This window comes from Oryctolagus cuniculus, chromosome 6 (genome assembly GCF_964237555.1).
Source record: "Oryctolagus cuniculus chromosome 6, mOryCun1.1, whole genome shotgun sequence".
Lineage (NCBI taxonomy): Eukaryota > Metazoa > Chordata > Mammalia > Lagomorpha > Leporidae > Oryctolagus > Oryctolagus cuniculus.
This window is the reverse complement of record NC_091437.1, coordinates 44,130,482-44,149,117: the sequence shown is the minus strand read 5'-3', so window position 1 is coordinate 44,149,117 and position 18,636 is coordinate 44,130,482. Positions and strand designations below refer to the sequence as shown.

Below are 18,636 nucleotides of genomic sequence, written 5' to 3'. Positions count from 1 at the left end.
CTGGGGGCCTGATGACCATGGGTTTTCCTTGGTGGCCCTGGGTCAGCTTTTTTAAAAAATAAATGGGAATAAACTGTTTTCTAAGCCCTTGTTGTTTTGAGATTTCTATCACCAATAACAAGCCTAATTCTAACTACTGTTGTGCCATCTTCTCCAACTAGACTAAAAATCCCATTGGAAAGGGTAGATTTATACTTTTTGGTTCAGGGTAAAAGCTTCACAGACTTCACCGGGGAAAGCAGAACATCATTACTAGGGCATATTTTGTCTGTCAAAGCTTCACAGAATCCAATCATACATAATTTTATTCTCTTTCTCTTGGAGCCTTTATATCTCAGCAACTAGGATTAGTCTTTGTCTACTAATATAACCTTAGGAGGCCCAATATTTTCTCCATCAGCTCAAGGAAAATATAAATAGTCATTTAGTTTGTTTCGGTTCAAAAAGTTCAGTAAACAGCATCCACATTCCAGGAGCCCTCGTGGCCAAAGACAGAACAATTTAGGCATCAAAAGAAATTATAACTGCAATGAATTGAAGAACTGCACACCTCTAAAAATCATAAATTCATAAGAAAATTTTAAAAAAATATTTCCCAATCCATTGATCACTTTTGAAAGATCCCAAAAAACTAACTTGTCTTTCTAAAAACTGTAAGGAAAGGAAAAGAATAAAATATATTTCTTGCTTTTCCTGAGGTCCTCTCTATGAGCTTACTAATGAAATATGTAATGGAGGAAAGTCCTTCTTAAAGAAGCTAATCCATGAAAGAGTGATAAAACATCACCATTTTTCAATCATAATGAAGCAATGGATCTGGCCAACAATCATCAATGGCTGTTAAAATCATTGTGTGGAAAGCCAAGAGGAAAATGCACAATTGTCATGTGAATCTAACAGCACAGTAGCACACTGATCAGTCTGAACATCATAAAAAGAGAGATAATCCAACATTATATGTCCCCTGCAGTGCAGTGATGCAATAGGAAGTACACAAAACCACCCACACAGAAGTCTTGCTGAACTGAAAAAGAATATCAAGCATGATCTAAGTAAACCTCTAGATCAAAATCCAGGTTTGCAGGAAATACAGGAGATAAGAGAATGTTGGCAAACAACACCATGGAGACATGATTGGTTAAGTTCAGAACACACAGTGTGCTCAGGAAAACTGGCCAAGAGGATGTGCAACAAATAAGTTCTAGGGACAATATAGATGAAAGAGACGTTATCAAGCATATGAGGACTCTGACTCAGAGCCATTGTACAAAGACAATATAAGACAATTGAGGACATTTTAACACTGGATATCTGATGACATTAGGAAATTGTTCATTTTTAAGGTTTGATAATGGCACCAATGTCATGTTGAAATAGTTTTATACTGACTGTACAGCAGCACACTGAATTATTGATAACAAAATGTCTGATGTTTGTTTCAGTATAATTCAGTGGAAGAGGAGAAACAGGTAAGGAACTGCTTGGTAGTTGTTTAAGTTGGGTATTGGGTATATGGCAGATCATTATTCCATTTTACTTATGTTGACATATGTTTGAAAAATTTTGTAATAAAAAGTTGAGGAGCAGGTGTTTTGGCTCAGTGGATTAAGCTGCTGTTTGCTATGCCCGCATACCATATCAGAGTCCCTGGGACTGAGTTCTACTTCCATGCTTCCAGTCCAGCTTCCTGCTAATGGGCATGTGAAGCAGCAGATGATGGTCCAAGTCCTTGTGTCCCTTCCATCCATGTGGGAGACCTGGATGGAGTTCCAGATCCTGGCTTCAGCCTTGCCCAGCCCTGGGTATTGTGGACATTGGAGAGTGAACCAATGGATGGAATATCTTTCACTGTCCCTGTCTCTCTCTCTTAATTCTTTTAAATAAATAAATAAATAAATCTTTAAAAAATGTTAAGGACAGAAAAGAAGTCAGGCCAGGTTAGTGTGATAATCAAAACTCCAAAGACACATTCAGTTTAATGCTTTTCCTCCAAGTCAGCATTGATAGGCTTCAGGATTGGAAGCAAGCTAGTTTCCGCACTATGTCTTAACTCCTTCTACTTCCCCACAAGATATCAAGTTTTCTGAGCCACCCCTTAGGCTCAGGCTGGGGAAACAGAGGAAGGGAAGGAAAGGGTCCAGCAGCCAATGAAGCTACAATAGTAATCTGGGCTTGATACCCTTGGGATGTGGTGCACTCACAGTTGCTGCTTTTCCTTTCCTGGGAATTTTGTTGTGTATTTTTTTGTTTTCAGAGACTTCCCAGTTGATCACTCTGATGGCTGTTCCCCCAATGTGAGATGCCAATCTAATTGTGCAATGAGCCTGACTCTCAGCCCACCCCCTCCTCCAACACTGACCTTCAACTTTGTTGGGGTCCCTTTACTTTCTAGGTTGTGCCTTGGAGTGCAATTTCCCTGAAACAAAAACACACAAGACTTAATCCAACTCATGGCTCTACTGGAAGACTTGGTTATCCTTGCTCTGCCATTGCCAAATGTGTCACTTGCACTGTCCCTCTGCAACCAAATGAGCAGGCTTTCACCATTACATTTCTCCAAGTGGGGTTCAGACATCAATCCTTACATCTCCACAACTCTCTGACGCTCATACCAAGCTCCCTGAGTAGGCCAAGTGAAGTCCCTGTCACTTGTCTTCTGGTCGATATAAGCACCACTCCCCTTCCACCATGGGTTGGGGATGACAGGAAATGCTTGGCACACCAAAAACATGCTATCTTTTGATTTGATTTTTCAGTCCTTGCTTCTTAAAGACTGGAGTGGGCAAACACTATTTCTTGCAGAACATAGTTTGCCCATTATTAAGTCAATTGTGCATACAGTTCCCCACTTTAGACCATGGGAGTACTTGAGACCTTTAAATCAATTTCTCTAAGCCATGAAGCCTTAAATGAAGATGTTGAGAAAACCTAACTTAGCTTCCTAGAGCAAAACAAAAACCAGTCTGGCTTCATACTGTTGGGTCTAGTCCTTCAGCGAGATGATACCAGAATTCCCTAGTTCTGTGCGGCTTTGCACTGAACAGGGTCTCATCTAGGGCAGCATAATGGCTTCCAGGAGTGAAAGGCTGGCATTTCACCAGGACAGCTGATTCTCTTTCTTTGTAGTTCAGCAGGAGTCCCAGAGTTGTGGATCGTTGTCCTGGTGTCAGTGACATGCACTCACATGTACCTCAGTCAGTACAGCCAAGGCGATAGAATAGTGTCTTGTTCTAGGTCTGGATCCACTTCTGGATTTGAGGGTGGGGTAAAGTCACCCCTACCCAACCACCTGGACTGAGAGCGGGGAGAGGTGGTTACCACCAGGGGGGCAGGACAGTGCTCTGGTCATCAGTTATTGAATCTAACACAGACCTAAAGCCTACCTCATTACCTTGTTATTTCAGATCCCTTAAACCTCCAAGCCTCTGCCCTAATGCAGGGGACAGCAAGAGTTGTCTTGTATCCAGGCCAAAGAGACCATTCAATTATCCTCTTAGGATGTGGCTCTGAAACATCTTACCTTCCTGTAGCTCCTACCTAAACTTAATCAGGTTTATTAGTAACTGAATAAAAGCAATACCCAAGGTATTGTGATAACTATGTGATCTCATTCTGCTGGAAAAACATAAAGCTTCTTTCTTTCTAGATCTATCAGTCTTAAAAAGGATATCATGAGTATAAACAGATATATGTACAAAATGTTCACAGCAGTGGTTTTTGTAATAGAAGCTACCTACATGTTTAACAATGAGACATGGAGGCAAGGTAATGTTACAAGATCATGGACATGAATAAAGTATATCAACAGTGTATCAATCTAAACACCTACCAGATATATTGCTAATAGAGATAAGGTGCAGGATGATATGATGGTATATTTTTGTTTTTATATTACAAGCATTTTGTGTTTATAATAATGTATATGTTCAGGGGTCAGGACTGTGGCATAGTGGGTAAAGCTGCCGCCTGCAGTGCTGGCATCCCATATGGGTGCCGGTTTGATTCCCGGCTGCTCCACTTCTGATCCAGCTCTTTGCTATGGCCTTGGAAAGCAGTAGAGGATGGCCCAAGGCCTTGGGCCCTGCACCTGTGTGGAAAGACCCGGAGGAAGCTCCTTGCTCCTGGCGTGAGAGTGACACAGCTCCAGGCGTTGTATCCATTTGGGGAATTAAACAGAGGATGGAAGGCCTCTCTCTCTCTCTCTCTCTCTCTCTCTCTCCCTCCCTCTTCCCTCTCTGTGTAACTCTGACTTTTAAATAAATAAATAAATCTTTAAAAAAAATGTATATGTTCAGGGGTAGTTTCAGGAAATTTAGAATTGAACTTCCAGCAAACAGAAGTGGTTGGAGAGAGTTAACTTTCAGTTTTTAATTTATATATTTTAAAAAATGATGTTGGATCATGTTTTACTTTGATTTAAAATAAAATAAAAATAGGGGCCAGCATTGTGGCATAGCAGGTTAAGTCACCATGTGCAATGCTGGCATCCCATCTGGGTGTCCATTCAAGTCCCAGCTGCTCCTCACTTCTGATCCAGCTTCCTGCTAATACACCTGGGAAAGTAGTGGAAGATGGTCCAAGTCCTCGGGCCCCTAACACCTATGTGGGAGACCCAGAAAGTTTCTGGCTCCTGGCTTCAACCTGGCCCATGCCCAGTTACGTAGGCATTCAGAGAACGGCCGTTTGGGGAGAAGATTGATCTTTCTCCATAAATTTGCCATTAAAATAAATAAATTCTTAAAAATAAAATAAAATGTATCTTTTGTCAGAAATCACTGGCTGTATTCGAAGACAGTGATAACTGAGGTGGCTGTGAAACTTGGGGCTAAGGTTTTGAAATACACATCACTTATATATTTCTGGTAACAATAGTAAGATATATTTTTGGTGTAGAAACAAATAAACAAAAATAAATATCATTGCTAATTTCACCCCTCAGAAGGAAAAAATGTAAATACTTATGTTACATTCTGCTACTTCTTTTTCAGAGTTAAATTTAATACCTACTTGCAATCACTTTATATCAGCTCCTGAAACAGTTCGTTCCTGCTAGCTCTATATACCCGAACTCTATTTTGTCTTTAATGTTAACTGTGCTTTTTATCTGTGTGCATATTTGGTCGCAAGCTTCTTCAGTGTAACATCAAATAAATAAATAAATACATACAGTGAAGTGAGACATCAAGTAGGAAGCAGAGACCAAGAAATAGTCCTAAGCCAACAATGATCAAAAAATTTGGTTATGACATTTTGCATAGTCATTAAGATGTGGTTTGCTTGGGATGCTTGCATTCCATAACCGAAAACCTGAGTTTGAGTCCCAGCTCTGCTTCTGATGCAGCTTCCTGATCATGTGCACCCTGGGAGGTAGCAGGTGACGGCTCACCTACTTGGGGTTCCTGCTACCCGTGTGAGAGATCTGCTTTGGGCTCCAGTGCCCTGGCTTTAGCTTGGCTCAGCTCCAGCTGTTGCAGCCATTTGGGGAGTGAACCAGTAGACAGATCTTTCTGTGTCTCTCTGTGCCTTTCGATTTAAAATACACAATTACATAAATAATTGGTTTGGTGTGGAGTTAAATAAGGGTGAGTAGAGCAGAACCGAGGAGGGTGGAAGGGAGAGGAGGAGAGGAGATGGTGCTTGGATCACAACGTTGAGAAATTTATTTCGATCACCTGTCTGGCTTGTTTTGTTTGTACCAGCTCATTTTCCTTTTAAACCCAGAGCAGAATCAAATTGATTTGCATACAGGAAGATCTAGGTGTCTGTAGTCTTGTCTGACAGCCAGAAGGTGAAGCAGAAATCAGGCTGGTTTCAAGAAGTCCTAGGTGTCCAAGGCAAACCACAGCTCATCCCACGCCACCTCAGCTTAGCAGCCTCAACATAAAAGTCTGTGAAATGTATTTTAGGCCAGGGATTTACCCAGCAGGTATGTGTTGTGTACAGTGTGGAAATCTCCCCACCCTCACATCCTGCCTAGCTCACAATGCACCCCAGACTGTGCACATTCATTGCAAAGGCTATGTATAGCTGGCTCCTCACCTTGCTTTTCAAAATAGTAGATGAGGAATCAGTCATTGATTTGAAACCTCTTCCCATGGTAAATGTTCAAACTTCTTCCTTTTGTAATCTTGCAGGTGTATGGATACTCAGTAACTTTTAGACACTGCTTTGTGTTTTCACTCCACATCTCTTCAACCATAGGCTCATTTCAAATGTAGTGTTTAGCTTAGTGGTTAAGACACTGCATGAGATGCTCCCATCTCGTTTTGGAGTGCCCAGATATGAGTCCTGATCCTGCTTCTGATAATATACACCCGGGGAGGCAGCAGGTGATGGCTCGGGTACCTGGGTCCTAATGCCCATGGGAGAGACCTGGATTAAGTTCTGGGCTCCTGGCTTTAGCCTGGTCCAGCCCTGGCTGTTGCAGGCATTTGAGGAGTGAACCTGTGTTTGGGAGCTCTCTCTGTCTTTCAAATAGGATAAAATCAATAAATTAAATGGGAAAATAACTTTATAATTGTGGTTTTGGCAGATTTTCTTTTTAGAAAACAATTATTGCTGGTTTCAGATACAGGCTCACCATTTATTCAACTCATACACTATTAGAGCAACATATATTTGTTTGCCTTTCTTCATTCTTCTCTGTGTTCAGTGCATTTGTCTACTGGTTTCTAAGTGCTCAAAAGTTAAGATCATGGCTTATACATGCTCCACCATATTCTTTGCTAAGAAGAATCCTAAACTTGCAAACAGAAAAAAAAAAGTGCCTATGTAAAGCAAGCAACATGTTCTTTTAAGATTATATTAAACTTTAACATGCCTTTTGAGGATTTTTGAAAAAGATTTATTTATTTGAAAGGCAGAATTACAGAGAGGGAGAGAGAGAGAGAAAAAGAGAGATCTTCCATTCACTGATTCACTCTCCAAATGGCCGCAAAAGCCGAGGTGGAGCCAGGACATAGCCAGGAGCATGGAATTCCATTAGGGTCTCCCGCGGCATGTGTGACAGGGACCCAGGCACTTGGGCCATAATCTGCTGCTTTCCCAGGCACATTAGCAGAAGGTGGATAGAAAGTGGAGCAGCCAGAACTTGAATTGGTACTTACATGGGATGTTGGCATAACAGGTGAGGGCTTAACCCACTGTGCCATTATACTGGCTTGAATATTATTTCATTACCTAAAAAAAAAAAACTTGGCAAACAATGGAATTGGATCAATAAGTCAAGATTTAACTACAACTACCTATATTTTAATCAAAAGAAACAATGAAGAGAACAATGAAGAGGGCTCATAAATTTGTTTGTAAAGCAGAATAACAGAGAGAGAGGGAGAGATGTAGATAGGAAGAGAGAGAGAGAGAAAGGGAGAGGGGAGAGGAGAGGAGAGAGAAAGACACACACACACACACACAGATTTTCACCCCACTGGTTCACTCCTCAAATGGCTGCAACAGCCAGGTATGGTCCAGGTCAAAGCCAAGAACCAGGAACCCTATCCTGCTCTCCCAAATGGGTGGGCAGGGGCTTAAGAACCTGGATCATCTTCTGTTGCCTTCCCAGGCACATTAGCAGGAAGAAGGACCTGAAGCCGAGCATCCAGGACTCCAAGTGGCACTCCCATATGAGATGCCAGTGTCACACATAGTGGTTTAATTCACTATGCCACAGTGCTGGCCACTATCTATTATTGTCAATAGATTAATTGAGATGTAAGTTATATAACACAAAATTCATCTATTGAGAGTGTACAGTTTGGTGGTTTTTAATATATTCACAGAGCTGTAAAATCTTCAAAATTTAATTCTACACCATTGTCAATGCTTTAAGAAGGCTATCTGTCACTAATTCAAGTCTCAATTCTGTGAAGTCCTAGAATAACTTGTAAATTTTCATTCTGAGGAGTTGCAAAGGATTTCTAACCAGTAGAAAAGATAACCCCCAAAATTCTGATTTTATTGCACTTGAGACAGTTAATCAGTACCATAAGATGACAATGTTATTTTATCATTCTTTCCCCAATGCCAATGTTTTTTCCTCTAATTCTCTTCTTTGAGCCATCTTTACCACCCTACAGGTTCCCCTATTACGGGTTAGTTAGTTCTTTAACATACATTCATTCTATATTTGTATGAGCATCAGCATTTCAAATTTTTAAAATATATTTTGACAACCTAAATTCTCTTGGCATAATGATAGACACACAGTAGGCAATCAGTAAAAATATGTCGACTGAGGAGATGTCTGTTAGATTTTCAGCTTTGAGAGGAGAGAATATATTTTTAAAGGTGTTAAGGAAAAATTAGAAAATGCACTTGGAATGACATTTTGTGTCTTTATCCTCTATAAGATTTTGTGCAAGAAAGTTAAATTTGAATGAAACGATTTATTTACATCCATTCTACATGAAAGTTTGAATCAAAGAATATTCTAAATATATAATTTTACTGGTATAATATCTTTGTAAATCTGTAATTAAAGTATAATTTTTTGTGTAGGTAGTATATGCGATTGAGTGAAATGTTCAAGGTATGAAAGGGCATGCTGGGGCTGGCATTGTGGCACAGTAGATTAAGTCTCCACCTGCAATGCCAGCATCCCAAATAAGTGCTGGTTTAAGTCCCAGCTGTTCTACTTCTGATCTGGCTCACTACTAAATGCCCCAAGAAAGCGGCAGAAGATAGCCCAAGTTCTGAGGCCCCTGGCATCCACATGGGAGACCCGGATGGAATTCCAGGCTCCTGGCTTCAGTCTGGCCCAGCCCCAGCTGTTACTGTCATCTGGGGAGTGAACCGGTGGATCAAAGATCTCTCTCCCTCTCTGTTTCTCCCACTTTGTCTCTAACTCTGCTGGTGTTGCTGGTGGCTGCTGTACCTGCTAGGCCCTGATGCTGGCCCAATGTTTTATTCTTTTGAGAATGAGTTGCTCCAAAGCAGTTCCTGCTAACAGTTTTGTGTGTCCCTCCCACCTCACTCATAAGAACACACATATTAAATATTAATTAAAAATATATGACCAGGGGGTCAGCGCTGTGGCTCACCTGGCTAATCTTCCACCTGTGGCACCGGCATCCCATATGGGCACCCGGTTCTAATCCCGGTTGCTTCTCTTCCAGTCCAACTCTCTGCTGTGGCCTGGGAGGGCAGTGGAGGATGGACCAAGTGTTTGGGCCCCTGCACCCGCATGGGAAACCAGGAAAAGCACCTGGCTCCTGGCTTCAGATCAGCGCAGTGCCGGCCACAGTGGCCATTTGCGGGGTGAACCAACGGAAGGAAGACCTTTCTCTCTGTCTCTCTCTCTCACTGAATATAATTCTACCTGTCAAATAAAAAAAAAATATATATATATGACCAACTATGTATGCTATTTTGCAACTTGTTTTCTTCAAATCTGTCAGGGGCAGTCTTCAAGTAGTGCCCTTCATCAGACGCTGTCTACTGGCTGGTCCCTTCTCATTACTTTCACTTTTACCATGCACGCCTTAGCCAGCAGCACGTCTTACAGGAGCCACTCAGTCTCCACTCCCGTCTCCCCTGGACTTCCGCAATCTCTTTTCAGTGTAGTAGCCACCAGTGAGCCTTTATCTAAGTGGGTCACATCATCGCCCATTCAGAGCAGAGCCGAAGACCTCATATCCCGGTGATCTGCCTTTTGCCGTCACCCCAGAGACCTCTCAGCCCGATCTCCAAGCACTCTTGTCCCTCACTCACTCCGTTCTGGTCACTGCCTTGGAGTTCCACAAACTCAGCAGGCTCTGGGCCCTTGCTCTTCCCTCTGGCTGTGGCTCTTCTCCAGACTCTGGCACAGCTTCCTCTCTGAGCTCCCTTACATCTTTGCTCCAAGGTCATTCGTGCCTTCTTGACTCCCTCTGCCCACTCCTTCACCCATTCTCGTCCTGCTTGCCTACTTATTTTTCTCCATAGCACTAATCAGCATTGGTATATCACATACTTCACTTTCTTACAGCCTGTGTAAAGTTCTGTGAGACCAGGATATTCATTTATTTTGTTCATTGCACCTGTTTTGTTCCCAGCACCTAGCACAAAGTCTGTCACAAATAAATTACTTAGTATCATTGAATGAATAGATGGATTTATGCTGAATGGTCCTTGTATATTTGTTTTATATTGGTGTAACCCAGTCTAGTTTAGCTTAACCACTGCCACATTATTGGACTTCAACATGCTTTTGGTACTATATGTCCTCAGTGAAGTCGCTTAAATTCTCTGAGCCTCGATATTTCCCTTTAAGAAAGAGGGATGGTGGCTATACTTAGATTGTTTAAAAAATACATTTTTTTACTTGAAAGTCAGAGTTGCTCAGAGAGGGAGAGATAGAGAAAGAGAGAGAGAGAGAGAGAGAGGAGGGGGGCATCCACCCACTGGTTCACTCCCCAAGTAGCTGCAACAGCCAGGGCTGAGCCAGGAGCCAAGAGCTTCTTCCAGGTCTCCCATGTAGGTGGCAGGGCCTCAAGCACTTAGATCACCTCCCCTGCTTTTCTCAGGCCATTATCAGGGAACTGGGTTGGAAGTGGATCAGCTGGGATGTGAATCTGCACACACATGGGATGCTGACATTGCAGGCAGTGGCTTTATCTGCTATGCCATAACACTGACTCCTGTACTTACATTTTATAAGGGTGTTGTGAAGACTAAAATTTTTAAAGAAAGTAAAAGTGGCTAGCATGCTTGGCTCATAGTAATTTCTCAATAATATGATTATGATTTGTCTCATTATTAACTATTCATCAGATATGGGCTTATGAGAGGAACATATAGATGAGTATTATATGAGGGTACTAATAACAACTGGAATGAAAAGATTATTTTAGTGCAAAGCATTTTGAAATCTTTGCATATGAGGAGAGAGAGAAAGAGAGTGAGAGAATCCACTTCTTATCTTTAAACCTAGTAGTGTTGACTTTTACTGATTATCTCCGTATATCACAACATGAGCCACTTTGTCCTTTATCTTTTGGAAAAATCACTCAATATCTTTAGAAAAAACTATTTTAGCTCTTTAGAAAACAAGAACTTTATCTCTGCTTTTCCATTTTCTTGATGGTCACAAACAAGGCACTTTTGTTGAAAAAATGCATGGGAGAAGGAATCTCAATGGACATAAGTAAACCTTACTGGTTGACAAGCTGCCATATGCAAGGGCCTGTGGTAGACAAAGTGGACATAAAAAATAGCACTGTATGACTATTTCAAGACCTCAACATAGTGATCATTGAGCCTGGAGGATGTATGTTTATCTCAGAAGTAGTTTTCTAACTGGGGGAGGGGGAATTTGGATTCATCACCTTGTGCAAAATTAAAAAAAAAAAAAAGAAAATCTCCAGAAAAACATCTTGGCCACAATTTTTTCTGAAAAGCTTTTCAAAGAAACCAAATGTCAATGGTTTATCAAGTCGACATCAAGAGTGAAACAGCAGGCATCACAGTGTGGGAAATCCTATGGTGATTCAAGACCTCTGTGAACTCCTGTGGTTCCCAGAAAAGGCCCACGCAGATTGCTATCCATCCTGATTCTGTGTTTGACACAGAATGAGCCCGTAGCGTGGCACACAGGAAGTGTGCATCGCTTCCACCCTGATCTGGGTTTTAAGACAGAGATTGGAATCCAGCTCTGCACTCTCATCCTGAACAAGAAAATCCTGAGCCTCAATCTCCTCACCGTACACTTGTGTTTTTTAAGATTAACTTCCTTCCAACAAGGGAAGCCTACAGATCGCTTCCAAATGGGCCCGATTCTGAGGAGTGGAAGAATTCTTGCATCCATTCAGCAGCTACTGAGTGGCAGCCAGCACTCCATCACTTGTACACTTGGGGACTGGGAGACTAAAAACCAAAGAAGATCCCTGCCCTTAGCGATAACATAGTTCACTTCCAAGATTTTATCCCAAGGAAGGAATTCAGCAGATGTAAAAATCCATTTGCAGGAAGATGGCCCTTGCTGGACTACCCATATCACTAACAAAGCTGGGTATTTACAACCTAGACATTTGCAAAAGCAGGATGCCTTCATAAATTGTGTATTCTGACAGTTGGATTTAAAACAATGGATAAAAAAGTTAAAAAGTATATCCAGCCTACCCACACCTACATCCTGACAGGGTCAGGCTGTTCGTGGTATGTTTGTGGGAAGGCTGGTGAGCCTGCCCTGAGGGGTAGCTGCTTGGAGGCTGGGACAAAGGGGAGTATGTTGGCGACAGGTCACAAAGGACAGTAGAGGGTAAATGTGGTGGTGCAAGGAGACTTGGGCAGAAGCCCTGCAGGGAGATGGGCAATTGCCTTCACACGCTCTCTCTCTTGGGGACTCGATTTGTGGCTGGCGGAGCTGTCCAGAATGAAAAGAACAATGAGCAGTGAATCTTTGTTACCCTATTACACGGCTCACAGCTACCGCTCGATGGGTGTATTCAATACCTCCATGGGAGACCTGCAACGGCAACTGTACAAGGGAGGAGAGTATGACATCTTCAAGTATGCACCCATGTTTGAGAGCGACTTCATCCAGATCAGCAAGAAAGGAGAGGTGATTGACGTCCACAACCGTGTCCGCATGGTGACGGTGTGCATCGCTTCCACCAGCCCCATCCTCCCACTCCCTGACGTCATGCTGCTGGCACGGCCAACTAAAGTCTGCGAGGAGCATGCCAAACAGGGCCGGTTCACCAAGAACAAGGGCCGCAAGCCTGCAAAGACGCTAGAGCTAACAAGGTTGCTTCCCTTGAAGTTTGTCAAGATCTCCATCCACGATCATGAGAAACAGCAGCTGCGCCTGAAGCTGGCCACTGGCCGGACCTTCTATCTACAACTATGTCCCTCTTCGGATGCACGGGAAGACCTCTTCTGCTACTGGGAGAAACTTGTCTACCTGCTGAGGCCACCAGCGGAGAGCTGCAGCAGTACCCCTACACTTCAAACTGGGGATGCCACCACCATAGATGATGACAAAAGCCTTGTGGTAAGCATCTGCAGAGGCTCGGGGAGTGGGGCACAGTGCTCTGGAACAAGGCAGCTGCAAAGCTGCTGCTGTTCTCTGGGCCCACCTGGGAAATGCATGCTGGATCCAAGGGCCTGGGGCCAAAAGTCTCACCATTAGGGGAATAACCACCCTGGGAGGTAGACTTGCTTCTCCAAAATGTCCCATTAGGCTGGATTTCAGAAACCTTAGGTACCAATGACTCCATTCTCACAGCCAGGCCTACAATTCCTTCCATAGCATCTGATCACCCAATATCTTCTTGAACACTTTCTACCCTAACCCAGATACTCTTATTTATTATGAACATTTAGAAGTATTTTATTTTTGTAATGAGAGAGGGAGAGAGAATGAGAGAGAGAGAGAGAAAGAGAGAGAGAGATAAACTATAGCAGAGTACCCCCCTATACTGATTCACTCCTCAAATTGCCCCAGGCCATGGGTCAAACCCAGGAGCCAGGAACTCAGTCCAGGTTTCCCACATAGGTCTCATCATTGGTTCACTCCCCAGATGCTGGCAACAGCCAGGGGGCAGGACCAGGCCAAAGCCCAGAGCCCAGAAATCAATTAGGTGTCCATATGGGTTGCAGGGATCCAAGTGTTTCACCCATTTCATCACCTGCTGCCTCCAAGGACGTGTGTTACCGGGAACCTGGAGTGGAGAGCAGAGTCTGCTATGCCACAGTCCACCTCTGCTTGTTAACTTTTAATTGACACTTGGTAATTGACATATTTATGGGATCTAGTGTTTCCATACTTGCATACAATGCAAGTGGCACATCCTTCATCTCAGACATTTATCATTTCTTTGTATTAGGAACATTCAAAATCCTCTCTACATACAGTTAATTGTTGTCAACCATTCGACTGTACTACAGGACATTAAAGTTATTCCTACTATCCAACTGTACAGCTGTGCCCATTAATCATCCTCTCTCCAGCCCCCTCCCCCAGGCTGTGGTCACCACTATTCTACTCTCTATGTCTACCAGACTAACTTTTTGGTATGGAACGCATTTAGCAATTAGGAAGTCTTGCCTTTCTCAGAATCACTGTCTGCCTGTGACTACCATGCACTGATGTCTGCATGAGTTTGTGCACCTGCACACCAGGAAGCTGCAGCAGTGCTTTCTCTGACCCTGGACTTGCTCAAGGGAAACTGAGCGACTCTCCTGACAGCAGTACTGTAGAAGGGATCTCATAACAAGTGGGTACTCTAACTTGATGATTTCAAAGATTCTTCTCGTTGTAAGCCCTTGAGGTAATCAGCTCCAGGATGGGACAGGAGCAGATACGTTGGGTCTCGGGGTCCCTTTCTAGTGTCTCACCCATTTCTCCTCCCCTTGGCACAGGCTTCAGAGCTTCGTGGAACAGGGAGCCCGGATGGTGGCATTCACAAGCTTCGGGAGGTATCTGCAGCCACCTCTTCCGCTTATGCTGGGGGAGAGGGCATCCAGGTTGCTGCAGCGTCTGCAACCACAAGCACTTCAGGGGCTGCAGAAGGAGCAGCAGGAACAGCTGGCGGCCTGGCAGCTGCAGGGGCAGCAACAGGCACCACAGCAGGTGCAGCAGTAGCAGGAGCAGCAGCGAGTCCTACAGCAGGTGCTGTGAGCCTGGCAACAACCAAGTCCACAGGCTCAGGTCAGGTCACCACGGCCCTGGCAGGGACAGCCAGCAGTGATTCAGGAGAAGGTGGAACCAGCAAGGCCGTGGCAGGTGCTGCCAGTATAACCTCCGATGGCATGAATGTGGTCATTGTAGGGGCCGCAAGCACCACCTCCTCAGCAGTTAATTCCCCAGGGGCTTCCAGTGTCTCCCCAGAAAGCAGTCTGAGTGTGGTGTTTGCAAGCACTGTGACGACCAACGTGCCTACAGCAGAAAAGAAGGAAGGACCATCGCCCCCCCTCGTATCAACCTTGCAGAGTGAGGGCTACATGTGTGAACGCGACGGAAGCCAGAAGATTTCCAAGATCCATGCTGAAGTCCGCAAAGAAAGAAAGGAAAGAGACAAAAAGAATAGAAATACCAGCCGGAAAAGTTCCCGTCACCGCAGGACAGGTGAAGGTCACCACAGGACAGGAGGCGACAAGAACCGGAAGTCTTCCTCACACCGGTCTGTATCTGGCCGTGCCAGAGATGACAAAAAAGGGCAGGGCAACGTAAGGAGCAGAGGACACGGCTCTCACAAAAGCGCCAGCCACAGCCCCACCACGAGGGAGTCCAGGACGGCTCACAAACCGGGGAAGAGCCGATCTGCAACCACATCAAGTTCTTTAAGTAAGAAGAGCAGTAAAATCGGCTCTTTCTTGAGGAGCTTCAGAGCCATCCCTGGCTCAAAAATGGCAGACACGTCGCACGACAGAGAAGTAGACATCATGGCTAAGACAGTGGAGAAGCACAACATAGAGGCCAAGGTGGAGAAGGACAAGGATGGCCAGGAGCTAGGGATCACTGGTACCATGACATCCGAGATGACAGAGACTATAATCTTTGAAGCCAAATCCATTTAAATAGAAGCCAGGGCAGGAAGCTGCAATGGAGACCCAGTGCTTGGGGAATATGCCTAGAGAGACAATTCCAGCTTTCTTTACAGCAGTTTAAATAAAGGAAATCTACAACTCCAAAAGCAATGTTATCTTTTGTTTGCATTTTCCTGTCTGGCATCCCTGGCTGTGACCTCACAGTGGCCTTTGTGATGTTAAGGAGGCTACACCCTGAGATCCCAGACTCCGAGCAGGGAGAGCCTTCCCTCCCCACACCTAGGTTCAGCAGAGCCAATGTGAGTGCTCTGTTTTCCCTATCCTCTTCCTGCCCTTGGTTCCCCAAGAGTCTGAAGATCACAGGCTGTGGGCTGGGACATATGGCCACCACCACCACCATGTCCCTGTCTCCATTCTCCTTTGTTTTCTGAAGGTCCCTGAACGTGGACATTAGTTTAGCCTGTAGAGTAAGCAAAGACAGACCTCCCATTCCCTCAGGGGAAGAAAGAGAAAAGCTGCATTGGTCCCCAGCCAGAATAGGGAGGTCCAGCATCTGAGTCAGGACATGTCCTGAGGATCAAATCTTGCCAACTGCCCGGATTTGTGAAAGTTTTATGGGAACGTGGTTACAGCCATTCATTTACACATGAAAACAGCAGATCTGAAGAGTTGCAGTAGGGATCTTATGGCCCACAAAGTCTAACCAGGCTTCACTGAGAGAGTTTGCTGAGCCCTTCCTTATCTAATCTTAACACTTTGCCTTCCTGGAGAAATTCCCACACATACTTGTCAGGAGGCAGCTGAGAGAATGAAAAGAGTGAAACAATTTGCAATGGCAAAGCCCAGGAAACACCTTAAATGTTCATCAGACGAAAGAGCTGATCAACTGTGGTGTGGGCCCACAGTGCCTGATACTCAACAGAGAACATGGACAGCAGCTGTTTGTGTCAGTGCAGTGGCTCTTGCACACTACTGAATAATGAAAACAAGTCAGAAAAAACACATCCGATGTTCCATTTGTAGAACAGTTCAAAAACAAGATCAAACAATGTTTGGGGGTAGATATAGAGAAAAACGAGGGAATGAAAATAAAAATTCAGGTTGGAGGTTGTCAATGCGGGAAATAGAGGGAGGTGTGGCGTGGGAGTCACACATAAGGAATTTCAACACAGTGGGGATTGTTCTATTTTTGAAGCAAGAGGATATATCCATGGGAACTTATTATCGTATCCCTATTTTTAACATCTATGAAATCAGGATGGTTTAAAACTGCTGTCAGCCAGGTGGCCGCTGTTCATCACTGTCATTGCCTTGGAAATGCCTGCACCTATTTGTTTCACTTGAATTTTCCTTCTTATATGTGCATGAGAAAGATTTATGACAAATATCTATGTCTGAAAGGAATTTTTCAACAAGTGTAGAATATGCATTCTAAATGACATAGATGCAGAGTGTGGAAAATGTTTAGATCTGTTGTTAAAAAATAGGATAACCCAGGTGCTATGTACTAACTCACTGCATAAATTATGTGTACACATGGAAAATTATTTCCCAAATAAAAAAATCATGTTAGAAATCAGACTGTACATTTTGAAAACCTCTGTTATACAAAATAGATTGTCTTATATTTATTTACTCATTTGACAGGCGCACGCACACACACACACGCACACACACACAGTGTTCTTTTCCATTGATTCACTCAGCAAATGCCCACAACAGCTGGGGTTGGACCAGGCTGAAGCCAGAGGTCAGAAACTAGGAGCTAGGAACACAATCTGGGTCTCCCACACTGTTTTTTCTTAATGTTAGCAGTCACAAAGCACACCGGACACCGGAGTAAGAGAAAGGGTTTATTGGGGAACACCCTACAGACCGGAGTGAAGGGTTGGCGAAGGAAAAAAGAGAGAAGGAGAATATAAGAGAAACAGAGAGGAGAGGAGCTAGCAAGGAGAGAAGATAGAGCAGAGAAGAGGAGAGAGGAGAGCAGAGCCAAGAGCCCAGAGGAGGAGGCTAGAGAGAGGAACCGAAAGAGAGCAGGAGAGAAGGGCCAAGAGCCAAGAGAATGCAGGAGAGAAGGACCGAGAGAGAGCAGGAGAGAAGGGGCAAGAGAGAGCAGGGGAGAAAGGCCAAGAGAGCACGTGTGCAGGAACAGGCCCTTTTAAAACTTTGCCTGAGGGCGGGCAGGGAAGCAGGAGCAGCGAATCCCATTGGGATGGGGGTGGAGCCTGGCTCAGGTAGCTGGGTCATGTGGCCACCTGGCTATAACTGTGCCAGTTTCCTAACACACACGGTGGTAGGAACATAGTTACTTGAGCCGTCTCTGTTCCCAGGGTCTGCATTAGCAGAAAGCCAGAGCCAGGAGCTGGGGGTGAGACAAACTGATTTGGGATGAGGGTGTCTTAACCACTAAGCTAAACCCCTGTTTGACATTCTTTTAAGTTCAAAAACATTTATAAATCTTTAAGTCTAGGAAAATCATGAAATTTTTCTGAACCAGCAATAAAAGTTGCATTTGAGAAAATTATTCAAGGAATCTCGTGTGTTCATATGAGCATTGGTGGTAGGGGTCACCTGCATAGCCTTGTAATTTAGTGCTCGTTTCTACTCTGTGACAAAAGTGTCTACCAGGATAGAAGCTAGGTTCCCAGCACTGGTGCTGGTGCTGTGGTATAGCAGGTAAAGCTACTGCTTGCAGTGCTGGCATCCCATATGGGCACAGGTTCGAATCCTGGCTGTTCCACTTCTGATCCAGCTCTTGCTATGGTCTTGGAAAGCAGTAAAGGATGGCCCAACTCCTTGGGCTCCTGCACCTGTTGGGAGACCGGGAAGAAGCTCCTGGCTTCTTCCTTCCGATCCACACAGCTCTGGCTATTGCAGCCATCTGGAGAGCGAACCAGCAGATAGAAGACCTCTCTCTCTTCCTCTGTCTCTGTCTCTCTCTCTCTCTCTCTCTTGCCTCTGCCTCTCTGTAACTCTGCCTTTCAAATAAATGAATCAAATCTTTAAAAAAATCATATATAGGGGCTGGGGCTGTGGCATAGTGGGTAAAGCCGCCGCCTGCAGTGCCGGCATCCTATATGGGCATTCGTTTGAGACCCAGTTGCTCCACTTCTGATCCAGCTCTCTGCTGTAGCCTGGGAAAGCAGTGGTAGATGGCCCAAACCC

General features: G+C 44.3%; 1 protein-coding gene across 1 annotated transcript; it reads left to right on the top strand.

Moving 5' to 3' along the window:
- Positions 1–12,254: 12,254 nt before the first annotated feature.
- Positions 12,255–17,044, top strand: GARIN3 (golgi associated RAB2 interactor family member 3). Its single transcript, XM_002710337.5, has 2 exons — positions 12,255–12,970; positions 14,341–17,044. The coding sequence occupies exons 1-2, from the start codon at positions 12,350–12,352 to the stop codon at positions 15,496–15,498; spliced, it is 1,779 nt and encodes a 592-aa protein (XP_002710383.2). The 5' UTR covers positions 12,255–12,349; the 3' UTR covers positions 15,499–17,044.
- The last annotated feature ends 1,592 nt before the right edge of the window (positions 17,045–18,636 follow it).